General features: G+C 40.0%; 1 protein-coding gene across 3 annotated transcripts in view; it reads right to left on the bottom strand.

The window, feature by feature from the left end:
• Nucleotides 1-27508, bottom strand: part of CCDC93 (CCC complex scaffolding subunit CCDC93) — a 104157-nt gene that overhangs the window by 56536 nt on the left and 20113 nt on the right. For 2 of the 3 annotated variants that reach the window (XM_090279390.1, XM_090279387.1), the window contains exons 5-12: nucleotides 24566-24664; nucleotides 23722-23778; nucleotides 16445-16545; nucleotides 15816-15833; nucleotides 4605-4641; nucleotides 1575-1667; nucleotides 1253-1303; nucleotides 333-419 (exon numbers count right to left, since the gene is read on the bottom strand). In XM_090279390.1, the coding sequence (XP_090135516.1) occupies nucleotides 333-419; nucleotides 1253-1303; nucleotides 1575-1667; nucleotides 4605-4641; nucleotides 15816-15833; nucleotides 16445-16545; nucleotides 23722-23778; nucleotides 24566-24664 (543 nt within the window). The remainder of the gene's footprint in view (nucleotides 1-332; nucleotides 420-1252; nucleotides 1304-1574; nucleotides 1668-4604; nucleotides 4642-15815; nucleotides 15834-16444; nucleotides 16546-23721; nucleotides 23779-24565; nucleotides 24665-27508) is intronic. The other variant, XM_090279393.1, reaches the window with a different exon arrangement.

The following is a 27508-nucleotide window of genomic DNA, read 5'->3' as shown; positions in this document are numbered from 1 at the left end:
CAGCCCAATCACCAAACTGAGCCCAAGTCATAAGAAGCCTAGTAGAGAAGGAAAAATGCATGTGCTGTACCTCAGGCATCGATTTATCAGATGCTATAATTGCTTTGAGAGACAGGTTTTCTCTTTATATTTATAGAAAAATAGGCACTACAAAGAAAATTAATTTAATTAATGGGCTAATGCTGATGGCTCTGTGAGACATGTGTGTTTTTTGACAAACGTAGCTGATAAATTACAACCTGTCTCCATCACTGCTGGAGGAGGATGTAAAGAAAAAGGACAATCCTTGGGGCATTACCCGAGGCAATGACTCCAGCTGAGCCCCTACATACCTTCTCTGCATACTCAGACACAATCTGCTTGATCTCAGCGGAGCAGAGTCCCACGATCTGGCCCACGGAGCTTGCGGTGAGACGGCTCTGCAATCACAGGTAGGGTGTGTTCTCAAGGCCATACCTCGTCTTTCACAGAATCAGAAAACCTAACACTGAGTACTATAACAAAATACATAATATTCCCAGGGGAGAAAATGATTTGGCTTTTGTTTATGTATTCGCTAACAAGGAAGGGAGAAAACAAGCTTCGGGACAAATGTGAAGCCACCTCTCCACCTCCTGAGACACTCGGCTAACTATGCCAGATTATCTTAAGACCTTAGGTACCTCTGGAAAATCATTCTTCATTCTTTATACTCCATCCCAAGGTCTCTCTTCCTAAACGTGATTACACAGATCCTGTAGGGAACTTTGAGGGCTTAGGACCCAGGGAAAAAAGAAGTACAAATGGGAGAAGAAAAGGAATCACAGAACTCCTAAAATATCTCTACCACAGGCCTTTCCTGCATCCCAAAGAAATGATCCTTTCAAAGTTCTTGTTTAAACATTCTGGAGATGCCTTGACTTCTGAGAAGACCAACTCTAAATTAGATATTCTATTTTCCACATAGGAAGGAAACAGAAAATTACGGTTCCTTTGGCATGCGGTGCAACTCATGGTCATGAAGAAGCAGAACTGAACCATGGCTTTCCTGCCAAGGCCCATAGGTGCTGTCCCAGCAGGGACATCCGGCCTTCACAGGGGTCCCTCAAGCCTTCCTCCTAGAGGTTCCCATGGATGGCAACACTATACAAAGCTTCCCCAAAGAAAGAGCCCTAGGAAACAGGAAACACTGAGTGCTGAAAAGACAGGCTAAGCGGGTTGGTTCCAAGTCCCCATCTCCACGCCACACCGTCCCCCACAACTCCCACCTCACCTCTTCATTTGCCATGGCAGTCATCTTGGTCATCAGTGACTGAATACGCTGCTAAGAGAGGAATACAGAGAAGTAGCAGTCAGTGGATCCAACCACGTAAGACTTCCACAGTATGTCTAAAGAGGTCGTTGCTTTACTTTATCTCATTTTATGGTCAGTCTCGTGAGAAGTGATAATAGGAAACTGGAGGGTGTGAAAGGTCAACTAACAGCAGCTGGCTGTGGGAAGCACTTGGCCATTCTGGAAAGCTGAGGGTGAAAGTGAAATTTCTCCCCAAATGATTTAAACAGAAACTTTCAGGGGACCTACACGGGCCACACACCTCTTCAGCAGCTCGAAGCTCATCTTCCTCATGAGCATCAGCTTTTTCTGCAGCCGAGAGCCCTGTGGGAAGTGCCGTTTTCTTGTCCTCAGCCTGGAAGGGAAGATGCAAAATTGGCTGAGCACTGGAGCTGGAGACTCAGTAGAGAAAGGACAATTATTACAAAGAGGTAGGAGTCTGTGAAAGAAAACACACAGATCTGGAGAGCTAAACCAGTCCCTGAGAAAGAACGGAGACTTCAGAGACCTGAGCTTCCATTCCAACTGCAGAGCAAGCAGGTTGAGCTTCAGACCCTGGCCAATGTCTCTCTCCATTACTAGACTGCTTGCTGATTAAATCCCTATGAAGTCGTTCACATTTGCCAGACTTATCTTTACATTTTGATAGGGTCTTTCCCCTACTTTAATGCCTTCAAGAACAGATCAATGCCTAAAGGAATGTTTTTTCCAAACTGCCAGTTGAAACCTATTAGTGGGACATGAAAATAATTTAGTTATGATGAGCATCTGAACAGATTAAATAAAAATAATAAAAAAGAACATAACATATCGGAGTGCTTTGCAGGTAGTCCAGGGTTAAGTACTGCTTTGTGAAACTTGATGTCAATAAAATTTGAAAATTTTATCCTAAAGGATAAAAATCTAAACTGCTTGATATGGTGATCAAGCTCCATATTCTGTATCCAGTCTCAGGCTCTAAATGTACCACACTATACTCAAGATATCTGAATTAACTACTATTCCTCAAACATGGGCTGGAAGTCTTTAGCTCTTGGTGTTAATTCCATCGCTGCCATCAATCAGCTGGGTGACCTCAGGCTTACCTTCTCTGGATATTAGGATCTCTCAGGGTTAAAAGGGAGGACTGGTCTCAAATACCCTTCTCAGACCATCCCGATTCTGGAATGCTTTTCTATAACAAGTCTACAACTGACCCTGGGGAACACCCTAGCTCCCAACTGCTGGGTATATCTATAGGGAACAAGACTTCCAGTTCAAATGTACCACCTGACATAAGAATGACAAGGCATGCCCAATGGGAATACTCTTTCAGGGGCATTTCATGATTTTTCCAATCATAATCAACCTGCCTTATTTCAGGATATAGCCATACACATAAACATTCTTTTCAGACTTAAATTACATATCAAATTAAATGTATGCATCAAATGTATGCCAGATGCCACACTGACATACTGAAATCCAAAAAATACCTTGTTTTCGAGGAAATGGTTGTTTAGTTGAGTGAAAACACAAAAGTGGAAAAAATGAAAAACAAGAAAACCAAAAAAAGATATGCTCAGTACATGACTCATACTAATGAAGTAATTAGAAGCTTACTATGTATTGTCAGGGCACATCAGAGAAGGAAAACTCTGATTCCAAAAAACCTCCGCTGCCTTGCGGCATACCTCTTCAGGGGAAAGGCTAAGGGAGTAAACCCCGACAGAAAATCTGGAGCCGGAGTCCCTAAGGCGGTTTGACATTGTAGTCAACACCGGCAACTCCTGCGGCGCACCTGAAGCCAAGCTGTATTGACTCCGTCTTTCCCTTGGATCCTTCAGCTGCGAAGAGAGGGGGGGTCTGCTGCATGGGCAACAGCAGACCCTCCATATCACCCTGCCCAGGCTCTGTAGCTTCATCGCAAGATGTCGATTCAACACGGGAGGAGAGAGATACCGTGTCACTCCCGAGTCGGACTGCACAGCCATTCTCGGCGGTGCAGATAGACTCTTAAGAAGCTACACCATCGTCTCTCGAGACGGACGGCTGCCAACGACTATGTATTGGATCATTCTGTGTCCTTATTTTAATCTTCACAACGATGTTGCAAGGTAGTACAATTATTGTCCCCACTTTATAGATGCTAGGAACTAAGGCACAATGGTTAAGCATACTATCCAAAGTCACGCAGAGAAGGGATGAAGTTAGGATTAGAAACCAGCCAGTCCGGCTGTAGAACACATGCCTTAATCGTGCCAGGGCCCTCCAGTGACCAAGACAACAAGTACCACACGAAGCAGAGGGAGGCTGGGGCCAGGGATGGCCTCCTGAAAGAAAAATTGAAGGATACAGAACCTAAATAGAGGGAAGGGTGGCAGGAGAACAATAGGAGGAGTGGTGTCCCATTCAAGAAACTCTGGGGGTCAGGTGAGGAATGAGAAAAAAAAGATTATTAATAGACTTCACACTGCAGGACTACTGTTCAAGAGGTCGTTGACTACTTTAGTTAGTACTTTATTATTTTAAAGGCAGTGGTTAAGATCACAGGCTTTGATGTCACACAGACCTGGATTCAGACTCTTATTATGGCACTTATGAAGCTGTGTGGTCTTGGTCAAATCACTGAGCCTCTCTGGGCTTCAGCTTTCTAACCTGAAACACAGGAATAAGTATCTTTCTTGTAGAATTGCTTAGATGAGTAAGTGAAAAAATACTCGTGGAGCTCTGAACAAAGGTCCTGGAACACAGTAAAGTTCTGGCACTGTAAGATTTGTATGCATGCCCTGCTTCTGGCATGAGGATCATTAATAAATACATAAATGAAGAAAAATCTTTGAGACTAATTTGTGAAGTCAGAAAAACCCATCTTGACTTACCTGATTTTTTCCACACTAGCTATCTTAATACAGGAGCAGGCCTATAATTTATGATCGTGTCCTATTTCACAGCCAGCATCCTCTTTGCACCTGTCTACAGTCTCTCTCACTTGATGAGAAATGTTCAGGGTCTTGGCAGTGGACTTTGCCTTCACACTTTTAGAATTATTAAGAGCCCACAGGATTGACCCAGGGGCCATGGCTTTCAATCACCAATCACTTCCAGCCCCAGATGAGGCTGCTGCTCCAGCTTCCCCAGCCTGGGGAGGCACATCTTTGCAGTCCTGGGTGGCCCAAGGACCACAGCCTGGTTGGCAGCAGCCCTACCTTCTCACCCCTGCTGGGCAGCCTGTCAGTGTCAGACAGAGACAAAAAGAGAGGGTCACTTCCATCTCTCAAATAGTCTCTCCCATTATATATGTTTTGCTTACCTTCTCTATTTTGCTCTGGTGGCTAAATCCATATTTCCTGCAGGCCACAAAAAAGGGGAGTTCAATTACTATTCAAAAATCACATAAAGGTAGTCAAATGCATTTTAGTTGGGTTTTTATATGAAAAGCGAATCTAGGCTATTTGATGACTGGAAAAAACACTTTAAGTATCTATACCGCAAACATATTTCACTGTTTTTGAATAAAGGGCCAGTGTCCCTATTTGCCATATAAATACTTAAGTGGCAACTCTCAGATAGGGCAGAATGCAACATTCTTTTAAAGCGCAATCATTGTTCTTTGAAGGAACTGCATTTCAGGTCCACAGTTTAAGCTAAGAGCCTTAAAATATCCGTATAGACAAATGTGAACGTGTTTGCTCAAGCTAAACATGCTCTCTAATATTGACTTTCACAACTCTAGTCCAGTCCATTTTTTTATTCTGAAGCATAACTAAAGCATTCTACCAATAAGGTGTTCACATCACCCAACTTTAATTTCAAAGAAATTCACAAATGAAATGTATTTTAGTTTAAATTAGTTTATTTCCTGGTTCTAATTAATATCTATTTTTTTAAAGCAAGTACAGCAATGCAAAAACCATTCAACCTAAAACAAAAAGCATGATGAAAAATACCCAACCTCACTTACCTTTAAATCAACCATTTAAGAAAAACAAAGTAAGTGCTCCAGCTCTGCTCTCACTCACGCCAGGCCTCACTTAATGTATCATGTGCTGGCCTCTGACCTGGTCTCCAGCCTCCAGTCTCAGTCTACTGCAACTCTTCTTCCCCATTCTTATCCAACTTCCCACTGGCCTGATCTGCACCAATCAACAGCAGACCTCTTCCCTCAGGACAAAACAGTACCTCCTGGGCACTCTCCTTAGGGCTTCCCTTCTATGGCCCTGACTAACAACCATTTATTTCACCTCCTCCTGCAGCTCACCTTACATGCTCTGGTGCATCCACTGCCTGAACAGAGAGCTTTGCACACACTGTGCTGTCTTCTCTCTTTCTACTTTCCTGTTCACTCCTCGCACCTCAGCTCCAAAGCCCTGGATGATTCATCCTTACATCAATACATGTTCCTCCACTTCCTAGATGGCAATCATGTCCTGCTACCTATTTGCATGTCTGCATCCTTCTACTGGAGGGCACTCATGCTACTTTTACATTTGCTATTTCCAAGGTATGTTGAATAAATATACTAGAACAAGTGAAAGAAAACACAGAAATCAAGAAGCCAAAAGTACCACCTGACCATGCAACAGATTGTCATATAATTGGAGAACCACAAAATTACTGCTGGGCACAACATGCCCATCTATTAGGCATAAATCTAAAGACTCAAAGTGCAGAGAGGAGAAGATGGCAGCTGAGTACGTGGAAGGAGAGCCCACTTGCTCATGCCCCTAGCACAGATTTTCAGCTGATCTTCCAACAAGTTACCTAATAATCAATGAAATCTTAGCTGAATGAATTTTTGAAGTAGTGCAAAGGAGGCTTTGCACCATCTGGTAAGAGATTTTATAAGTTGAAGGGGAGGTACCCTGTGTAAGGTGCCTGCAGCAGAGGAGAGAGGACAGAAAAACGCAGCTTAGTAGCTCCCACCTCTCCTGGAGCATGAGGGCCCGGTCCCACACAGGGAACCCCTACCCCTAATAGGAAGAGACTTGGGAGGATACACGGAGTCTGGGAGTTTCAGGCTGCACACACATAGCAAGCAGCGCATCTATAGTTGCAGCATCAACTGAGAGAGTTCAAGAGAGAAATTCTAGCTCCTAAGACTGTCTGAGGCACCAGCAGGCTTCGGCCAGACCTGACTGAGAAAGACTTTTTGCCTTTTGGGGAAGTGGAGGACATGGAGAACCAGGCAGTGGCTCAGAGCTGCAGTGTGGGTGTCACATAGGAACTTTTTTAAAAAGAGGAGACTGGGAGGCATGGCTGAGCAGGGGACTCATGCACACCCTCAGCTACCCTGCCAGCAAAGAGGCCAGATTCAAAGTGAAGTTCATGTCTGCTAAACTCAGCTGGCCAAGAAGAGTGGAAGGCTGCATGGCAAAAGGATTGTGGGGCCCTACCCAGAACAACTGGCAAGTGAGGGACTACACACAGAACAGAGGGTTTGGATCTGAGCACCCTGCAAGAGCAGTGAGCTGGGAACTGGACAGGCAGGAGCTGAGTGCCTGTATCTCTTTGCAGCTAGGTAGGGCCACTCAAACCAGAGTACAACTCTCTGGGAAGGGGAAAACATGCCCATCCCCCACCTGTAGGTATGCAAACTCCACAGAATAGTAAGACTAGACTCAAGAACCCACTCCTGGGTGCATATCCGCAGGGAAAAGAGAATCTCTAAAGGAGCCCTTTATGAACTTTTATCAGACATTATGTTGGTTCCTTCTCAGGCCCTATTCCACTGAAAACAGCAGAGCAGAGAGATTTGGGGCAGAGAGAGGTATTCAGGGCCCCGCCCAGCCTCGGCTCTCACACAGACCTGCCAACAACACAAAGCAGGAAAGAGCTGATCCTTTTACAGATTGGCCCCTCACATGAAACAGACAGCTAATTCATCAGAAACTATACCTTACTGAAAATAATTTGGGACAGACCAAGACATGTGGTGCTGGGGGTGGGGGGAACACACACCCACCATCCTCCATTAAGACTGAACAGCAGCTCCTGGGGGGTGATCCAGGGATCCCACCCTCCTGGTGGTACCAGAAACCCCCTCTGGAGGTAGGTGGAGGTGGTACAAGTAGTACTGTCAGACATGCTGTAGGACGTTAGATGAACCACTCCTGGGCCTTCTGCTGATAAAAAGCCAGTAGGGCAGAAGAGAGAGGACCAGCCAAGCCTGAAGGAAACAGCCACAGACTGTAGATCACGTGTAGCCTCGAAAAGGCTACCTAAAGTCAGACTGGGACACAAGCTGACATCAGGGACAGATCCTGAAGGAGAACACAGTAGGCCAACAAACACTAGACTCTGCTGAGATGAATTCTACCTTGTTCTTTCTTTTCCAATATTTGCGCTATTTTTGTCCTGCACAGGTTTTTAACATTTTTTGTCTTCAATTTTGTTCTTATTATTTCACTACTTTGTATTTTATTTTATACATATGTATATCTTATTTTATTATTTTTTAGTTCTCATTCCAATCTCATATTTTACTCTCCCCTTCTCTTACTCCACTTTGCCTTCATCTTTCTCTTTCTTATTATTGTTTTAAATTTTATTTTTTCCCTTTCTACACCTTGTTTCTATTCCTTATGCTTACTATTACTCTTCCCTCCACGCTCTCAAAACAATTTTTCTTTCCATTAGTCATCTCACATTCTTTTTCCCTTACTTATAATATCCTTATTGTCATTGCACCTTTATTAATATTTCCTCAGTTGTCATTGATATTGGGGTTGTTGCTGCATTTCTTTAATTTTATCCCTAGTTGTTCACTATTTTTTTTTAACTTTAAATCATTTTTCACTGTTCCCTGCCTCCATTTTGCCTTCCTCCTGCCCTGTCTTACTTTCATTTTAAATTTTATTTTCTCCCTTTTTTAGCCTGGTTTCTAATTCTTACATTTATTATCCCCCCCCCCACTCTCTCAAAATCATTTTTCTTTCCATTAGTCACCTCATATTCTTTTCTCCTTTTGTATAATATTCTTATTTTCTTTCCATCTTTATAAATCTGAGCTCATTTGTTGTTGATGTTGGGGTAGTGGTTGGAGGGTATTTTTGCTGGTGCGGGTTGTGATTGATGGGCTGTTTTGTTTTGTTCTGGCAGCACCTGTACAAGAACATAGAAGAAGTTGTAGGGGTTGTGATGCTCAGTCAGCCAGCCAGAGGGGAGAAACCTTCAATGAATGAGCCAACAACAACCAAAACCCAATTACAACAAACGAGCCCACATAAACTGCATAAAGGGCATCCCTGAAGTATCTATCTCAGGAGATCAAGAAGTCTGCATCACTGAGTCTCACAGGACTCCTACCACAGAAGGCCACCCCACGAAGAGAGGGAATCAAAGCAGATCGACATAATATGTAGAAACAAACAAAAAAGTTACATACAAAGCGGAGACAAAGAAACAACCACCAATTGAAAGGAAAGGAGGAATCCCCAGAAAAAGAGCTAAATGAAATTGAGGCAAGCAAATTATCAGACATAGGAGTTCAAAGTAATGGTTATAGGGATGCTAAAGGAAGTCAATGAGAACTACAAGGAACTACATCACCATGAAAAGGGACATAGAAACTATGTATGATAACCAGGAGGAAATGAAGAACACCATATCTGAAGTAAAGTGTACAACAGGAGGAATTAAAAGCAGGTTACATGGAGCAGATGATCGAATAAACAAGCTGGAAGACAAGGTAGAAAAAAATACCCAGTCAGAGCAACAAAATGAAAAAAAGACTCAAAAAGAACAAAGATAGTTTAAAGGAGCTGGAGGAAAACATAAAATGTAACAATATTTGCACTATAGGGATTCCAGAAGGAGCAGAAAAGGAGCAATGGATAGAAAACCTGTTTGAAAAAATAATGACAGAAAACATCCTTAACTTGGTGAGGGGAAAAGACATGCAAGCTCAGGAAGCACAGAGGGCCCCAATCAAGATGAACCCAAAGAGGCCCACTGCAAGACACATTGTAATAAAATGGCAAAATTTAAACACAAAGACAGAATTTAATGGCAGCAAGGGAGGAACAGCTAGTTATAGACAAGGGAGCTCTGATAAGGTTATCAGCTGATTTCTCAATAGAAACACTACAAGCCAAAAGGGAAAGACATGAAATAGTCCAAGTAATGAAAAGCAAAGTCCTGCAACCAAGACTACTCTACCCAGATTCTCATTTAAAATGGAAGGTGAAATGAGGAGCTTCCCAGACACCCCCCCATCAAAAAAGGCTAGAAGGGTACATCTCCATCAAACCATCATTGCAAGAAATGCTAAAAAGACTACTTTAAGAAGATGAAGAAAAAAAGGGGATGGGGGGACAAAGACACAAAGGAAAAAAAACAGAAATAAATAAGTACCTATCAATAATAACCTTAAATGTAAATGGATTAAATGCTCCAATCAAAAGACATATAGATTACAAAAAACACAATCTGTATACACATTGTCTACAAGAGACCAACCTCAGAACAAAAGATCTACATAGACTGAAAGTGAAGGAATGGAAAAAATATTTCAAGCAAATGGACATGATAAAAAAGCTGGGATAGCGATACTTACATCAAACAGAACAGACTTCAAAACAAAGGCCATAAAAAGAGACAAAGAAAGACATTTCATAAAAAGTAAGGGAACAATCCATCAAAAAGATATAACCCTGGTAAACACATATGTACCCAATATAGGAGCACCCAAATATATAAGGAAAATCTTGGGAAGAGTTCAAGGAGATAAATAGCAATACAGTCATTGCAGGGAATTTTAACACCTCACTGTCAACAATGGATAGATCGTTCAAACAAAATATCAACAAGGATATTGTGGCATAGAATGACACTCTAGATCAAATGGACTTAATTGATATTTACAGAGCATTTCACCCCAAATAATCAAAATATACATTTCCTTTAAAACGCACATGGCCCTGGCTGGTATGGTTCAGGAGACTGAGTGCTGGCCTGAGAACCAAAAGGTTATCAGTTTGATTCCCAGTCAGGGCACATGACTGGGTTGTGGGCCAGGCCCCCAGTTGGGGGTGTGTGAGAGGCAACCACACATTGATGTTTTTCTCCCACTCTTTCTCCCTCCCTTCCCCTCGCTCTAAAATTAAATACGTAAAATCTTTGAAAACTAAAATAAAATGCACATGGATCAATTTCAAAGATAGACCACATGGTAGGACACAAAACAAGCCTAAACAAATTCAAGAAAGTTAAAATTATATGAAGCATCTTCTCAGATCACAAATGCTTGAAATTGGAAACCAATAACAAGGAAAAAAACTCAAAAACATTCAAATTCATGGAGAATGAATAACATGCTATTAAATAATGAATGGGTTAACAATGAGATCAAGGAGGAAATCAAAAAGTACCTAGAAACATATGAAGATGAATAATCAACAACCCAAAACCTATGGGACACAGTGAAGGCCGTACTGAGAGGGAAATTCATAGCAATATGTACAGGCCTACCTAAAGAAGGTAAAACAATCTCAAACAACTTACTCCTACATCTAAAAGCACTAGAGGAACAACAACAAAAAGATCCCAGAGTGAGTAGAAAGAAGTAATCAAGATCAGAGCAGAATTAAATGACAGAGACTAAAAAAAAAAACAAAAAACAAAAAGCAATTCAAAGGATAAATTAATCTAGGAACTGGTTATTTGAAAAGATAAACAAAATTGACAAGCCTTTACCCAGACTCATCAAGAAAAAAAGAGAGGACCTAAATAAATAAAATCAGAAACAAAAAAGGAGAAATCACAACTGATACCACAGAAATACAAAGGATTGTAAAAAATTACTATGAACAACTATATGACAAGAAACTGGACAACATGGGTGAAATGGACAACTTCTAGAAACATATAATCTTCCAAAAGTGAAATTGAGAAGAAGCAGGAAGCCTGAAGAGACTGATAATAACTTAGTGAAATGAAAGCAGTAATAAAAAAACTGCTGGCACATGAAAGCCCCAGACCAGATGGCTTCACAGGCAAATTTTTACCAAACATTCAAAGAAGAACTAACTCCCATCCGTCTCAAACTACAGTACTCCAAAAAATCCAAGAAGAGGGAAGACTCCCAAACTCTTTCTATGAGGCCAGTATTATCTTAATTCCAAAACCAGGTGAAGACACAACAAAAAAGAAAACTACAGGCCAATATCACTAGTGAATATAGACGCTAAAATCCTCAACAAAATATTGGCAAACTGGATCCAGCAATACATTAAAAGGATCATACACTATCATCAAGTGGCACTCATTCCAGTGATGCGAGGATGGTATAATATTTGCAAATCAATAAATGTAATACACAACATAAACAAAATGAAAGAAAAATCACATGATCATGTAAATAGATGCTGAAAATGCATTTGATAAAGTACAAACCCATTTATGATGAAGACAACTCAGCAAAGTAGGAATAGTGTGAGCATACTTCAAGATAATAAAGGCCATATCCAAAAAACCTACTACCAATATCATACTCAATGGACAAAAAAGTTAAAAGCTTTTCCCTTAAGACCAGGAACAAGACAAGGCTGTCTGCTTTCACCAGTCTTATTCAACAAAATACTGGAAGTTTTAGCCACAGTGATCAAAGAGAAAAAGAAATAAAAGGCACCCAAATTGGTAAGGAGGAAATAAAATTTTCATTATTTGCAGACAACATGATCGTGTACATAGAAAACCCTATAGCCCACCAAAAAACTACTCGACCTACTACGTGATTTTCGCAAAGTATCAGGATACAGAATCAATATTCAGAAATTGATAGCATCTTTTATAGCAAAGTACAGCGACCGAGGTTAAAGTTGGAATATCTACCACATTCTGTAAAAGACTGATGGCAGAGCCTGTGAATTGGCTAAGCCAATATCTATTGCATCTTCCTAGTGGAGAGGCTGGAAAACAAAAAACTCTTATTTTCCATACTCCCTGGCATGGAGGATTCTGAATGCTAGATTCTACCAACTGGCTTCATTTGTTGGAGTTTTGACTGGTCATAAAGGATTCATTGTGCAGTGTGGACTGCAGCAGAAGTATAACCTGGTTTTGGGGCCAGTAGCTGTTACAGTGGCTTCCTGATTTTGGCAGAATTGGAGTGGTCTTTCTGTCAGCAGCTGCAGTATCAACTTCCCAATTCTGGAGAACAGCAGTATATCTGAAGGCCCAGTTCAGTGTGCTGCTTGGGAAAAGACCCTGGCTCAGCCTAGATTCCATGTTCTAAGCCTTCCTGTGGACCCCTGCAATCAATCATTCTGCTGAAACTAGCAGGAGGGTTTTGTGTTCTCAATTAGGGAATCTTGACCAGTTGAGGATCTTACCAAGTTTTTGCTCTTAGAAGTGTCTTTGTACCTTGAATATTTTTTTGTTTTCCAGGCTTCAGTCTGTGTAGACCCTAAGGGCAATCGACATATCCTCAGGCAGACAGCACTTACCTAAGTCTCTGGAATTTAATGGATTTTCCAAATAAAGCAGCACACTACTAAATCTGAGAAATTTAATTCCCAAGGAGAATTACACTACTGTGTCCTTAAAAAGGGAGGATCTGGGAAGACTTCTGAAGACTTCCAACCATCCAAAACTAGGCCAGGCTCCTGGCTGTGGGTTTTCATGTTTATACCACCAGTGCACTCACACAGGAGTATATAATTGTGTTATGTGGAATCTGCCTGGAAAGGAAGGTATCTGCTTCATTCACTTTTTACATTTTTAAGATTGAAATATAATTCACATAACATAAAATTCACCATTTTAAAGTATATATATTTCAGTGATTTTTAGTGTAGTCACTATTTTTGTGCAACTCTTACCACTACCTAATTCCAGAATAGTTTCACTGCCTCCAAAAGAAATCCATACCTATTAGCAGTTAGTACCATTTCTGTCTTTCTCCATCCCCTGGCAACCAATGATCTACTTCTGTCTCTATGGATTTGCCTATTCTAGACATTTCATATAAATGGAATCATACAGTATGTAGCCTTTTATGCCTAGCTTCTTTCATTTCGCTTGTTTCCAAGGTTCATCTATATTGTAGCACAAATCAGTACTTAATTCCTTTACACAAGTAAATAAAATCCTATTATGGATAACATTTTGTTTATCCATTCATCAGCTGGTGGAAATCTGGGTTGTTTTGTTTGGCAACTGTGAATAGTGCTGTTATGAATATTCATGTACAGCTTCATTCACTTTTGTATCCCCAGAACCTAGTACAGTGCCTGGCACATAGTTGGTACTTAATAAATGTTTGCTGAATGAAGAGTCCAATGGATTTTTCTGAAGGCTTCCTTCTCCATGTGACATGATGGTGATGTTTCCATAACAAAGAGCTTGTCTTCAATTGCCTAGTAATGCCTGCCTCATGGTGTGCACTACTCTTCCTCTTCCAATGTTGTTTAAGCTTCACCAAGAAAAGAACATTCCTTTATGGCCCATCATTCCTCCTGAAGAGCACAGGGATTTTCAATTTATTTCTACTACAAAAGCATTCAGTTCTCATTTATCATCCTGAGGTATGCTGCTCTATCCTACAACCTCTTTTTCCTCTTGCATAATCAGCCCTACCTTTTCCTCTCAAGAGTCAGCCTGATTTGCAGTACAATATGGTCAACTTGTTCCTATCTTTCCTTTGGTTAGCTCTGACTCACCACCTTTGCTGATGTCCTACACGGTCAGTATCAACAGAACTCCGGTCTGCTTACCTAGACCTAGTTCCTGGTCTTTAACATCAAGGATGTACATCTAAGAACAATGTAGTCCAAAACAAATATAACGAGAGCCACATATAAAAACTTTAATTAGTAGATTCATACACTCAAGTTATTCCAACAATAAGGAAATATTCTAATAACTAAGTCAAGCATGAGTTTTAAATTTTAAATATAACTTACTTAAAATTAAAATTCTGTTCTAAGCCATATTGGTTACATTTCAAGTGCTCAATAGCCATATGTGGCTAGTGGCTACCTTATTGGACATCATAGTTCTAGAAAACAAAGTAGCCTTCAAGAATAGTTGCCCCAAGGCAAATTAAGATACATCAAGATATCTGGAATCTGAACAAAACAGGAGCAAAAGAAAGCACTAAATACTAAGGACTGTAAACTCTGTTCTTTGTTCATTCAACAAGCATTTACTAAATACCTTCTATGAATATACATAGGCCTTATATGGGACACAGGTTGGGAGAGACATGTCATATTTCATTTCCTAAGTACAGAAAGACTTCAAGGCAACTCAAAATTAAGCCTCAAATAGTGTGGAATAGGCTAACTCCAGTGTTCTAGTGGTTGTGCTTCAAAATTCCACTTGCAAGTCAATTATACTGCATAAAAAAATGCATTTCCCCACAGTAGGAGTTTTATTTTGTGGTTAGGTGTTTAGGTTAGCTCCTAAAAAGTTGATTGGGGCCATAATAAAATTAAAATATTACAGAGTTGCAATTCTGTTTAAGTCTAAAATCAAAACCTGAGCCTTTTCTCCTTTCTCTAAAGAAACTCAAGCCAGATTCTGGCATCAAAATGCCTGCCCCCGCCACAATCATTCCTGAGGATCGGCAGGAATGTCCAGAATTTACCCAGACTTCACATGGTGACAACAACTATCATCTATGACACATGCAAAAGATCCAATGTGAAACTGAGAATTTCAAAACAAAATATTGAAATTTGTAGCATGGTCTCCATGAAGTGGACAATTTACTGAATTTCTGACTTCTTTTCAGCCCCAGGAACGTTGGAGTTTCCACGATAATGGAAAAACTGGAAGTAATAACAATACAAGCAAACAAAAGCCACAACATCCCCTAATACTCTGGTTCTGGAACAAGTCAACACAAATAGGTTTTCTCTCCAGCACTGGCTCTCCCAGAGTACAGGTTCACCTGCTCAATTACAGCTGGGGCTTAGCTGAGAAGACCCCATCACAGTGTCCAGGGCATGCAACCTGTTCAGTCGCAAAGGGCTCACACTGAGAAGTGCTCCATATCTGGTGGCTTTGCTGTCCTGAAATTCTTAATAATTAACCATTTTAATAATTCTTAACAAGGGACCCTGCATTTTCATTTTATACTGGGTGATGCAAATTACATAGTTGGTCTGATGATGCCTGACTTAGAATTCTGAGTTCAATTCACAGCAGCAACTAGTGAGCTGTGTAGGCTGCCATCACATTTGACTTAGGACCAGGACCAACAACATCCTTTGAATGAAACACACTTGTTTTCATTCTTAGGAAGGACCTGACCTCACACAACCCTCTCAAAAACACACACACAAAGTAGCAATAGTAATTCCATTTGAAAGATGGAATACTTCAGCCAGTTAAGGCTAGTATCCTTCTGGTTCTCTCCTCTTATTCCTAGAGGAGGAAGCCAACAGATCACTCAGGGAGATGTTAGTGGCAGTGCTGTTAGTTCCAGCCACCCAACAAGGGTTGAGTTATAAGGCAGAGCAGCACACAAGCAACTGCTCCCAGTATAAAGGAAAGAAGCACAAGGAGACATACTCACATCAAGGAATCAGTTACACTAAGTAGAAAATGCAGAACATAAATGAAGGTTAATATCCAGTGTCAAGCAAAACCTTCAGTGAGAATAAGTACTATGTGTTGTTTTAAGTAAAAACTGAGGACTTAAATAAGAATTGTTTTTTAAAAACTAGAGGTTTTTTAAGAAGTGACAAAACTACTTCTAAATTCTTCTCTTCCTAGTTAGGACAATTGTTCACAGGAAACCAAAACTATTATTCTAACACTTAAAGTAAAATTCTTGAAAACTCTCCCGTTTACCTGGAGATTTTATCAAATGGCAGAGACAGGAAGAGCAGACCACCCCCAGCCTTCACAAATGCCCCAAACTCCCAGCCCCTAAGGAGAACAGAACCAAGGCACACAGTTACACACATTTCTAGAGAGAAGTTTCAAAGATCAGGCCTCTACCACCATCAGGGAAACTACCCCCAGAAACTTGGGTAATTCAATACCAGAGGAAAGTTTCAGATGCTGGAAATCTTGGGTCCAAAATAGTAAACTCAACCAGGTAAAAAGCTAACTGAGTGAATCCCAATAAAGAAATTCAAAATAGTTTTTCTTTCCAACTGCTCTATAAAATAGACACTTTAGACTGGATCCCATTCATACCTGCCATATTCCAAAAGTGTAGCATGGACTCGAGATTCTTCATCGAGCAGCTCCTCTGCTCCCTGTTGGCGTTTGTATTTCCGACGGGGCTTATAAGCATCCTAAAAGTAGATGAGACAGAGGAGATACTGAGTGTGAGAAGGCTCTCCTCCTGAACTGGTTGCTGAATGCAAACAGGGGAATGTGTATTCCCCCATCACGACAGTGGGCACTCAGGGTGGCTGCTTTCAGTGACTCCGCTCCTCTGACTTTTACACAAGTAGAAAATATTTCCACCCAATCTACTGCTTGTCAACTTTATTGTAATTTTTTTTTGTCCTATATCATTTTAATATTTTATGCAGTTAAACTTATCAATCACTTTATAGCTTACTTCCTATTCCAGGGATTGTGAAAAAAAGTTCTTGTCTGTTGTTACTTTTACAGTTTATATTTAGCCTTTTCATTCATTCAGATTTTTTTCTTTGATATAGTGAATCTATATCTAGCTATTTTTTTTTCTGAATGGGAAATTAAGAATCTCAACACCATCAATTTAAGTCTATCCTTAGCCTGATTTGAAATACATACACACCCCTCCTAAACAAGTATATGGCACATAGTAGGTGCTCAATTAATATATTTAGGTTTTCACCTCCAGGTGACGTGGGTTGTCATTTTATCCCAAATAAATGTTCTTGACTGCCAAGCTGGCAGTCAAATAATACCTTAGTAAATTTGCTCAAGTAGACAGTTGTCTATGCAAGCAAGGTATTCTACTTGTATTTCCCAGGAACTTTTCCTCTCCATTGCCAGAGTTCACCATATTTCACCTTTACCTGGATATCACTAGGACAGGCATTACTATCAGTTTTCTCTAGATAGTGGCATTTTTATTCCAATTAGAATTGTTCCCCCCTTGATAATTCTGGTTAAGTTTATATTTTGTGCAAAAGGAATGGGACAGGGTCTAAGAAGAGGGTTGTTCTTATAGCTTGCTACCACAAATATTCCTTAGTTTGCTGCTGGTGTCTACATGAATAGAAAGCTATAAATAACATAAAACAGATACGGGGAAGTGAAAAATATAATTAATCCATATGATGTCAGTTACTGTGTATGCTTTCCACTGAACTCTACTATTATAGGTCTATAATTATAGCAGTACTATATAATTGAGCTTAACTATCTTCTATAGTTACCACTGATAAAGTTAATGACCCCACACAGGAAACTGGATTTTTCTAAAAAAAGGATTGACTCCAAAACAATAGCACACTGAAACCAATAGCGTAAGGACCTTTCATTCTGCCAAACAATGACAATGTTGGCCTTTATGTATTTATTCCTTATATTTTAAAGCACCTCATAAACATCTCGCATTTTGCAATTTATAAATACCTTGAGAGAGAGGCAAGGCAAATGATATTATCTCCTCTTTACTTTGTAAGAAGCAAAAATTAAATAATTTGTTCAGGATTGTTTGAAAAATATTAAGCCTGGCCCTAGGTACTCTGGCTGCTGGCCCCAAGGTTTTACCATTATACTAACTTGGTTCTGATGGACATTCTAGTTACCCATGAGCCGTTTCAGCTAAGCCCTCTCATGAGACTCACTATACAATCTGAGGCTGCCACAAAAATCATTACAATGATTTGGACCTAATAAGGACCTAAAAGTCAGTTCCTAGGCTAACCAAAAAGAACTATTGCTGAGTGACCCTTTAAAGCAACAGGAGTCAGGAACAATGTCTAGTCTGTTTCTGCCACTAATGAGCTGGAGGACCTTGGGAAAAGCGGTTTCATCATCAGGCTTGTTTCCTTATTTGTGAAATGAGAAGTGGATTAATAGGTCTTGAAGGAGACCTCATTCTTCATGTTCTTTTAATCCTATCAAGATACTGACTTGGTAACATGATTCCATCATTAATTTAAAGTTTGAGATTAAAAAAAAATACTCCATGCTTGACATGATTGTGCTCTTAAAAAGGTATGCAACATCAGCTTATCTTTGCCCTTAATAGGAGTAGCACTAGTAATGGCTATCATTTATTGAATGCTAGGTACATGGCAGGTATTCAATACTTGAGTGTGCTCCTGCCACCTGATGGCCATATCTTTTTCCTTGACGAGCTCCTAATTTGTTGAATTCCTGCCAGCTGGAGTGTTACTCTTTCACCTCAGCTCCTACAAGGCTGTCTAGCTCGCAGTGTGTCCTCAAATCAGTCTAAGTGAAGACATGGAGTCAGACAGGGTTTTTTAGACCTTAACCCATCGCTACCTGTCTGATTTGGGTCAAGTTATTTCACCTCTGTGCCTTTCCATCTGTAAAATAGGTATAAGCAGAGCTGTTGTAAGGAATAATTATTTAACAGAATCTGACACATAGTAAGGGCTTAGATACATACTTTTATATACAAATGTGTATACTACTAATAAAATGTACTAATATTTTACTTATGTTTCAACATTTAAACTTTTGTGGTGTATGGAAGAACATACCGGAGGAGTAATTTTAAACAACAGGGTCTCTTAGGTGATCTATTAAGTTCAGCAAAGTATTTCCTTTCAACTAGGCTGGAACTGCTAAGAAGTCTTTTTCCCCGTCCCTTCTATTCTCATATAAAATTCTAGGCATTACCAAAAATGCTCGATAAACAGTAAATGAATATATTTTGGGGCTTTGGGCAAAATTAATAGGTACTCTTCACTCAAGGTTAAGAATGAAGATCTCGCTGCACAGGACAGATACTTGAGGCACATGAACGGCTGCCAGCTCAGAAAAGGAGGAAGTAAGCTGTGCAACTGCTTACTGTACTGAGACAAATGAGTGACCGAAACATGGAAGTGGAAGGTGGTAAGGAGAGGTCTGCCCTGGGTGGCAATAGTTTCATTTTCTTATATCCTCTGAAATTACCACCTCCCTTCAAGTAGGCCTTCTATAATATAAAGCAGCTAGCTACTGTGTGATAAGGTGATATGGAGAAGTCAAGAAAGTAATATATTTCAAAGAAGAAAGCAGAAGTACTGGGACTAATCCCCAAGAGGAAGAAAACTGAGGTCAAAAGAGGGACAGCAACTCAATGTGACAAGCTCAAGTTACAGTTCCTGACAGCCTTTCTGCCTGGCAATCTGGTAAAAGGTACTAACAGCCTAGACATAAACTTTGACCCAATTCCACTTCATGGAATGTAACCTAAGAAAATAATTTAAAAGAAAAAATTTAGCCTCAAAACTAAGCTAATTAAATTAGTACCACACAATGAATAATCTACAGACACTAAAAATGCTAGGGAAGTATATTTATTGGCATGGAAAGATAGCCTAGCTTATATTGTTGAACAAAACAAGCCTGCACCAAAACAGATATACAGTATAATGTCGTTTGTCTTTTTTTGCACTTTCTAATTCTCTATAATGATATTCATAACTCTATATTTCCTTATTGGAACATCAGTGATTATCCCTGGCTGGTGGTATCATGGGTCATTTAGTCTTTGTACTTTTTCTCCATTTCCTAATTTTTATTAGTAGTACTAGCATAAAAGAAAAATAAGCCTTTTAAAAACAAAAAATAATACACCAAAAAAAAAAATGGATGTAAAAGGCTGAAACAGTCCTATAAGGTTGGCCAAAAACAAGAATAAGTTACCTGTTTTTGGAAAATATTAAAATGTTTATAATTTATTTTTTAAAAAGAGGTTATTTCTAAGGAAGAATAAATAAAAGCTTGTTGATGGAAGCACAGTGGTACATGTTAATTCATGAAAAAAGAAAATATGACTACACCACTCGTCAAACATTCTCCAGCTGGATAAAGGGTCTTCAAAGGGGACTAGTCACTGTAAATGCTCCCATAAATGACTGCTGAGGTCGTAGGGGAGTACTCAACCAGTTGGATATGTCTGAGTCTCTGGGACCCAGATGAATAACAGCCCAGAGTCTTAGAGTCAAGAACAGTACCACAAAATTGGTGCCAGGATATGTGGGAAATTGGAGAGCAGATATAAAGATGAAGAAAACTGGAGAAGTACCAACACTTGTTGCATTGAAGGAGTCAGGTGTACAATCAAAATCTGGCTGCCTCTTCCTAGATCTCCAACTATGTAGGGAAGTATTTGCCTTTCTGAGCTTCAACTTCCTAATTTAGGAAATACAAATAATAATATACAACTCACTGAATGTTGCTGAGGAGTTAATAAGACAATGCTTGTAAAATGCCTAGTTAGGTGCCAAGCACATAAAAGGCACTCAATTGATACATGGCTGCTGCACGCAATTTATATAAAAGGCTGGGTCTAGAAACTAGGAACCTGTATATTAGACCTATTTTAATCCTTAATTTACCATTCACAATTTAAATTTTGAGTTTTAGGCTTATCAATAAGGAAGGGGTAAGAAATACTGATGAAGCACCTGAAGGGAGAACTGAAGAAAGATTGAAGAAGAAAAGTCCCTCTTTAGAACCGAAGACTTCCAAAGAGCCACAACCCCTGATCATCTAAGAAAGATTCATTCCCTTTACTGAGGGAAGGATTCTCCTTGGGAAGAGTGACAACGAACAAACAGCAAGCTGCTCCATTTCTTACACGGACTCACAAGAAGCAGCTAGGGACATGCACTGCAGCCCTGGGGTGTCTTGTGAGTTTTTCAGACTCATTTCAAGGCTGCAAGGAAGCCCTTGCAGAGGTGGTAGGTGGCAGGGATAAAAGTGAATGACAATGGAGCTCAGCTAAGAAGCCTAAGAATCTGGAAGTGAGGGGTATTTCCAGCAGATAGGGAGAGAAGAAAATGAAATCGAGGGCCTGACTCTTGCCATATACAGAAATTCTTGGCTATTCCCGCCAAAAATGTATTGACAGCCAACTGAAAAGTAAGTTCACACATAAAAAAAAAGGAAATAAGCTAAGCAATACAGCCTACTATGCAATTTTTTTTTTTTTGCATTTCCCTTTATCTTGATATTATTTTCTAATCTGTCGAAAATATCTTTTTATCTAGAGACTCACAGCATATTGGTTTACTTCCTGGCGCCATCATCACCAATGTGACCTTGGACAACTTATATGACCTATCTGTGCCTCATTTTTCTGACCTGTTAAAAAAAAATACTACTTCACAGGGTTGCTGTGAGTTATACATTAATGCTTAGAACAGTATCTGGGTACTATGTATTTGTTACTACTATTATCTCCTTAAATTCTACGCAGTCACATTATCAAGAAGGGGATTTTTTAAAAAATTCTATTACAAATGAAAAAAAGAAATAATGTCTCTAGAGGCCTGAAATATTTAATAGTTACAGAGATGCCAGGCCCTCTTTCACTGTTATGATGATTGACAGATACAGTGGCCTTTTATTCTGCAAAATAGTGAGATTTACATGTGAAGATAATCAATAAAGCATTACAAAAATTTACTTGCATGTATTGTGTTTGAATAAGTAATACACAAACTTAGTACAAAATTCAAAGAGTGTTCCCCTCCTTCTACTGCCCCTGGCTCCCCAGCTCCTTGTATCAGAGGTAATGCTCGGTTCTTCTATCTTTCCAAAAATGAAGTATCATATATTTAAAACAAGGGAAAACCAACTGGTTATTATTTGTCATGACAAATACTGTTTGGCAGAATTTTTAATAGCTTAAAGACTACTGGTAAGTGAAAAAAGAAACTGCAAAATTATAGTTTAACTATAATTTTAACTCAGTATAAAAATACACATTAAAAACATAAAAGATATATGTCCAAACACCAACAGTGGCTGCTTCTGTATTGTGAGATTAAGGCTGATTTTCTTCCCCTGTATCTACCAACTTTAAAAAAAAAAACTTTAATGAAGTTCTAAACTGAACACCTATTTCATAACCAGGAAAAAATTACTTTGCTGTCATATTGTGTGCTCTTCTTCTTTCTTTTCTTAAAAAGATTTTTTTATAGTGGTACCTCGATACTCGTCATTAATTTGTTTCAGAACTCATGATGAGTGCCGAAACTGACAGATACCGTACAATGAATCATTTTCTCTTGCAGGGCTGCACTGTGACTCATCCAAGTTCTAGCGAGTGAGACGAGTCCCGAGCAAGTGGCAAGTGCTCTAACATTTTTTTCTCATCAAAATGCTACTCGTACAGAGTTTGATGAGTTCTGAAGCCACCAAGTACAGAGGTATGACTGTATTTATTTTTAGCGAGAGGGGGAGGGAGGGAGAAAGTGAAGGAGAGAAACATAGATGTGTGAGAGAAACATCCATCAGTTGCCTCCCGCACACACTGCAAATGGGGTCAGGGCCTGCAACCCAGGCATGTGCCCCGACTGGGAATCAACCAGCGACATTTAGCTTTACAGGATGATGCCCAACCAAGCCATACCAGTCACAGCACTCTTTTTCTTCTTATTGAATACTGCCACCAAATCTGAAAACAGGATCTGATTTCAGAGTGTAAGTACCTTAAAAATTTTCTACCCCTCCCATTTCCAAAATGGAATTGTGGAAAAGATACAAATTACAACTATAAAGTGAGAAAGACATTTTTTGTTTGCTTTAAATAAGCACTTCATGTCTTTCATTAACAAATGACGGTTACTCATTTCAGTTATCACCTTCAGAGATCACACACTTATTCTTAAAGTAAAAATCATGCAAAATAACACTACTATTACTTTTGGAAGATAATTTACACCCAGGCATTGAGGCTTCATTCCCATCAGCTCAGGCAGGAAGGCTGGAAAGTGAGGTGGGGGTGGGCTGACCAGGGTTCTGCTGGGCGCTGGCCCAGCGTGTTTTGAAAAAGTCCAAAGCTCTCCTCTGCCCCTTGCACTGGGGGAGTGGGTACATGCACACAGTCCCCCATTTAAGATACACTGTGTATGGTGACAAAAGGCCACTCCAGAGTGTCCTACGCAAAGCTCAGATTCTACACTGCCTCTCCATGGGGGTAGTGACCCAAATTTACTACTGTCAGTTCATCATCTGCTTATCTGCTTTTAATGGAGCTATTCAAAGTTACACCTGTCACTGGTACAAATGAGGAAGGGCTTTGGGATTGGAAAATTTCTCCCTTAAAACTGGAACTAAGGAAAATACAGGACAGTGGTTGTAGCATATTCTACTGGTGAAAGGTGGTGTTTAAATATGGGGCACATGAGACAGGGAGGGCTTCCCTCACCAGAGGTCAGCTCCTAGACAACCCCAGCAGACAGAAACCTCAGGGAGCAGTTTCGTGATTTAAATCAAAGCTCTATTTGGAGGCTGTGAAAACCTATGTTCTTTTACAGAAGAATAGAGGCAGGGAAACTTACTGAGAGGTCAACAACTGTCTTGATAGCCTTTTCTTTTCTCTTCACAAAATCATCATCCTGTAAGACAAAACACAGGGATTAAACAAATCTTGTGTGAAGATTGAAACTCAACTGAACTGCTCTGAAATCTGTCTTATAAACTGACTTCACATCATAACTTTGCCAGAAGAATTCTCAATTTTCTAACAAATTAAAATATATTCTGTATGGGAAAAGCTAGGGCCTCTGTAGATTGCTACTAAACAGACCCCTATAGTGTATAAGGAAAGGGGGAACCATAGAATGTAGTGGTGCAGACAAGTGTTCTCATTTCAAATCCTTATGAGCTCTGAAACCTCAGGCAAGTTACCTAACCTTTAAGCCTCAGTTTCTCCATCTATAAAATGGGACACTACCTATCTCAGGAAGCAGTTGAGAGGATTAAGGAGTAGAAGGCATGTGATATGCTGGGACTGAAATATAGTAAGAATATAATAATTATCAGCTATTGTTCTTGGGATTATTATTAAACTGTTAATATAGGAATGTCCTAAGAAGATAAGATGGTCTCTCGAAAAGCTTTATAGGACTATACAAAAATGTATTTGTGTTCCTGTACTTTAAATTCTGGACCAAGTATCAACATTGAGAAAAAAGGACAAAATTGTAGGGCTTTATACTCAGTGCCCATAGAAAGAGGCAGTTCTAATGAACCAAGAGGCCCCATTTCAATGCTGACCCTGCAGAGTCAAGAGATGCCAGGGATTGGGCATGGAGGGGAGCCTGCGCTTACTGAGCGCTTTCCCAGGGAGTCTCTAAGTGTGCACTCATAGTCTCAGCTGGACAAGAACAGTAGAAATCTCACCTCAGGGAGACTGTAGGTTTTCTGGAACTGGGATATAGAGTAGGAGCGGATGTAGTCACCCATCTCTTCTTTTGTTTCTATAGCTCGCTTCACCAGCCACTGGGGAATAAAGTTAGGACTGTGAGTAGGGATGACATATCACTGTGGTGAAGGCCAACTCAGCAATGGCACAACTGTGAACCCAAATCACCATATCTGAATGGACCAGGTGATAAACTATCAATATGTACTGTCCTATAGGCAAAGGCACTGACTGGACATCTGAGATGCTAAGATCCACTGGGACCTAGAGATGAGTAGCTTTGCAAAAGCTTTAAAGCCTCACCTTAGATCCTCAGGACTCAGTTTCTCTCTCTGTGTAAAGGAGAGGTGAGAATATCAGTTCCTTTCACCTTACAGAGCTGCTGTGGGAGTAAATGAAATCACAAGTACTGGAATGTTTTATAAATAGCTGAAGCATAACAGTAACAGAGCTATTCTCCACAACCATTTGGTTTTAGGCAAAGCTTAATGTAACTTTTTCCTGGGCTGCTTGCACCACAGACCAGATAATACCGTGTATAACTATTCATTTGAAAGATATAAAAAAAAAATCCTCCAAATATTCAGATTTGAGGATAGGGTATACTGAGTATATAGCCCTTGGCTTTAGGTTAGTTTGGTACTCGAAACATTTTCTCTCTTAATCCACACAACATTATGAAGTAGTTGGTGCCTGCTCTATTTTATAGAACCTGAGGCTCAGAGAGGCTATGTAATTTGCCCACTGATCCACAGCTAGCAAGCCACAAAGCTGTGAGTCACAACAAGAGGGGTGGGTCTTCAACGTCAGAAGACTGGTCATATGAGTTTGGTACAAATGTTTCCCAGTTCTACTGGGCTGATATGCAGAAGTAGCTGATATTCATTCCTCCCTACTTAAAACTCCTGTTAGTTAAAACACACACACACATACACACACAGACACACATCCACACCCCATAACATGCAGAAGATCCAGGTGCTCTCAGGGTAAGAATGAGACGAGCAAAAAAGAGCCTTCACTTTTCCACCCTGGCTTGTCATTCATTCCCTTTATTACTGAAGAACATTATGGAAAAGGATCCCAATTGTCAGGGTTGTCGTTCTTTCTCCAGAGAGAGCTATTACATCTCAAAAGCAGTTTTTGGACAGTAGTTATGTTTCCCTGAGAGCACAGCCACTCTTGGAAAAATTTAACTACCTAGGAAAGTAGACTCATGGCATACAACATACTATTCCCACAGGGCTGGAAAGAATGCTTGCTCATGGAGGGGGCCAGCTCAAGTAAAGGTCACATTTAGGAAGTTGCCCAAGATAGGGGTGACTGCAAATAACTATATGAGGAATATTCTTTTGTTGTTAATATCTTCCATTTACTTCCATCACTCCACTCCACCCCACCTCCAAGCAATGACCTCAGGCACTAAAATTCTGAAGTAGGGCAGGTCAGAAAGCATTCAGAATTACTCTAGCCCCTTACTTGCACCTCTACGCAACACCATAGCCCAGGACAACAACGGAGGCTGACTCTCACTCAACTCAATTTTACTCTGCTTTCCTTCAGATGGGGAGATCCAGTTTCTGGCCTTTCATACTTGTTTCCTGTTCAGATTTACCTCCACTAATCAGATCTATACTGAATTATTTGTCTGGATCCTGCAGAATGTGATCAGAGAAGGAAAGTAAAGCCTGCTGAGTCACAGGATTCCCTTAGGGTATTGATCACTCTGTTTTGCAGTTCCCAGCATGAAGGGCTATTGAGGGAACCTCTTGGATAACCAAGCTCTCCCACAGGTCCCAAGTATTCAAAAAAAATATTACTTCCCTCACGGGATTCATATGTCCTGCATGGGAGAAAAAGATGTGACCTAGAACCAACAGTGGCTGCAAGCTGGATTGTTTTTCTCTTGGCTGGCATTCAGAGAGTGTTGTTAAACAGCTTCACTAAACAGTGTGAACATAAGTAGTGAGCCTCTAGAAACACACAGACAACAAGTTCAGTGTATCCCAATTGATGGTCCATCACTGTTCTTAAATTGATCTCCAGCAAAACAGGAAAAGACAATAGACATGTGGTGATATTTTCATAATGCTAAAGGTATTAAATTTGAAGACCTATCCTTTATTCTGAGATTAGGGTTAAACGGCATTTCTTTTAGTAATGATGGTGACAGTGAGATAAAAACATCTTTGTATGGAAAAATACAGGTGCAATTGTCAGTCAATTGCTTTTAAATTTTACAAGTCTGTGAAATTAAGAAATCTGGTAACAACTAGCCTAAGCTCTCACAGCCAGACAGAAAGCCCTCCAGCGTTCTATCACAGAACAGAACCATTCATTCATAGATACTCAAAATACCTACACTACCTATAGAAGATCATTTCCCTTTCATCCCCTTCTCCTATCTGGACTAGATTTTTTGTCCTCCAAGTTCGAGCACAGGGTCGAATAAAGTCTAATCCAGGCTTTTGGGGAAAAGGCAACAACGTCACAGTGATGGTGTTGGAGGTTTCAGTAACAATTATCACAGGGCCCCTACTTCCTGTTTTCACAAAAAGAATTAAGTACCATTTCCCTGAATCAGACATAGAGTTTAACAAAGATACAAATCAAAGTTTGAGTAAAAGTCTTGCCCTCAAATTTACAAATTTCATGGTATTTGAAGTCTAACACAGTAAAGATTCCCAGTAGCAGTAATAACAACAAAACAACTATATAACACTTAAAAAGCACTTACTAAATGTGACAGTCCTTTGGCTAAGTGCTTTACATAGTAACTTAATTCTCATCCAATCAGGGAGGTACTATTATTATTTCCATTTCACAGATGAGAAGTTAAGTCTCCAGAGTCCATGCACCTACACTGTATAATCTTGACACAGAATTGACTTTTCTAGCAAGGGCTGCACATCTTTCTTCTT

Source organism: Furipterus horrens, unplaced genomic scaffold (genome assembly GCF_987537825.1).
Source record: "Furipterus horrens unplaced genomic scaffold, mFurHor1.1.pri manual_scaffold_1, whole genome shotgun sequence".
Lineage (NCBI taxonomy): Eukaryota > Metazoa > Chordata > Mammalia > Chiroptera > Furipteridae > Furipterus > Furipterus horrens.
The sequence above is the reverse complement of the archived record's forward strand: the minus strand, read 5'-3'. Positions and strand labels throughout refer to the sequence as shown.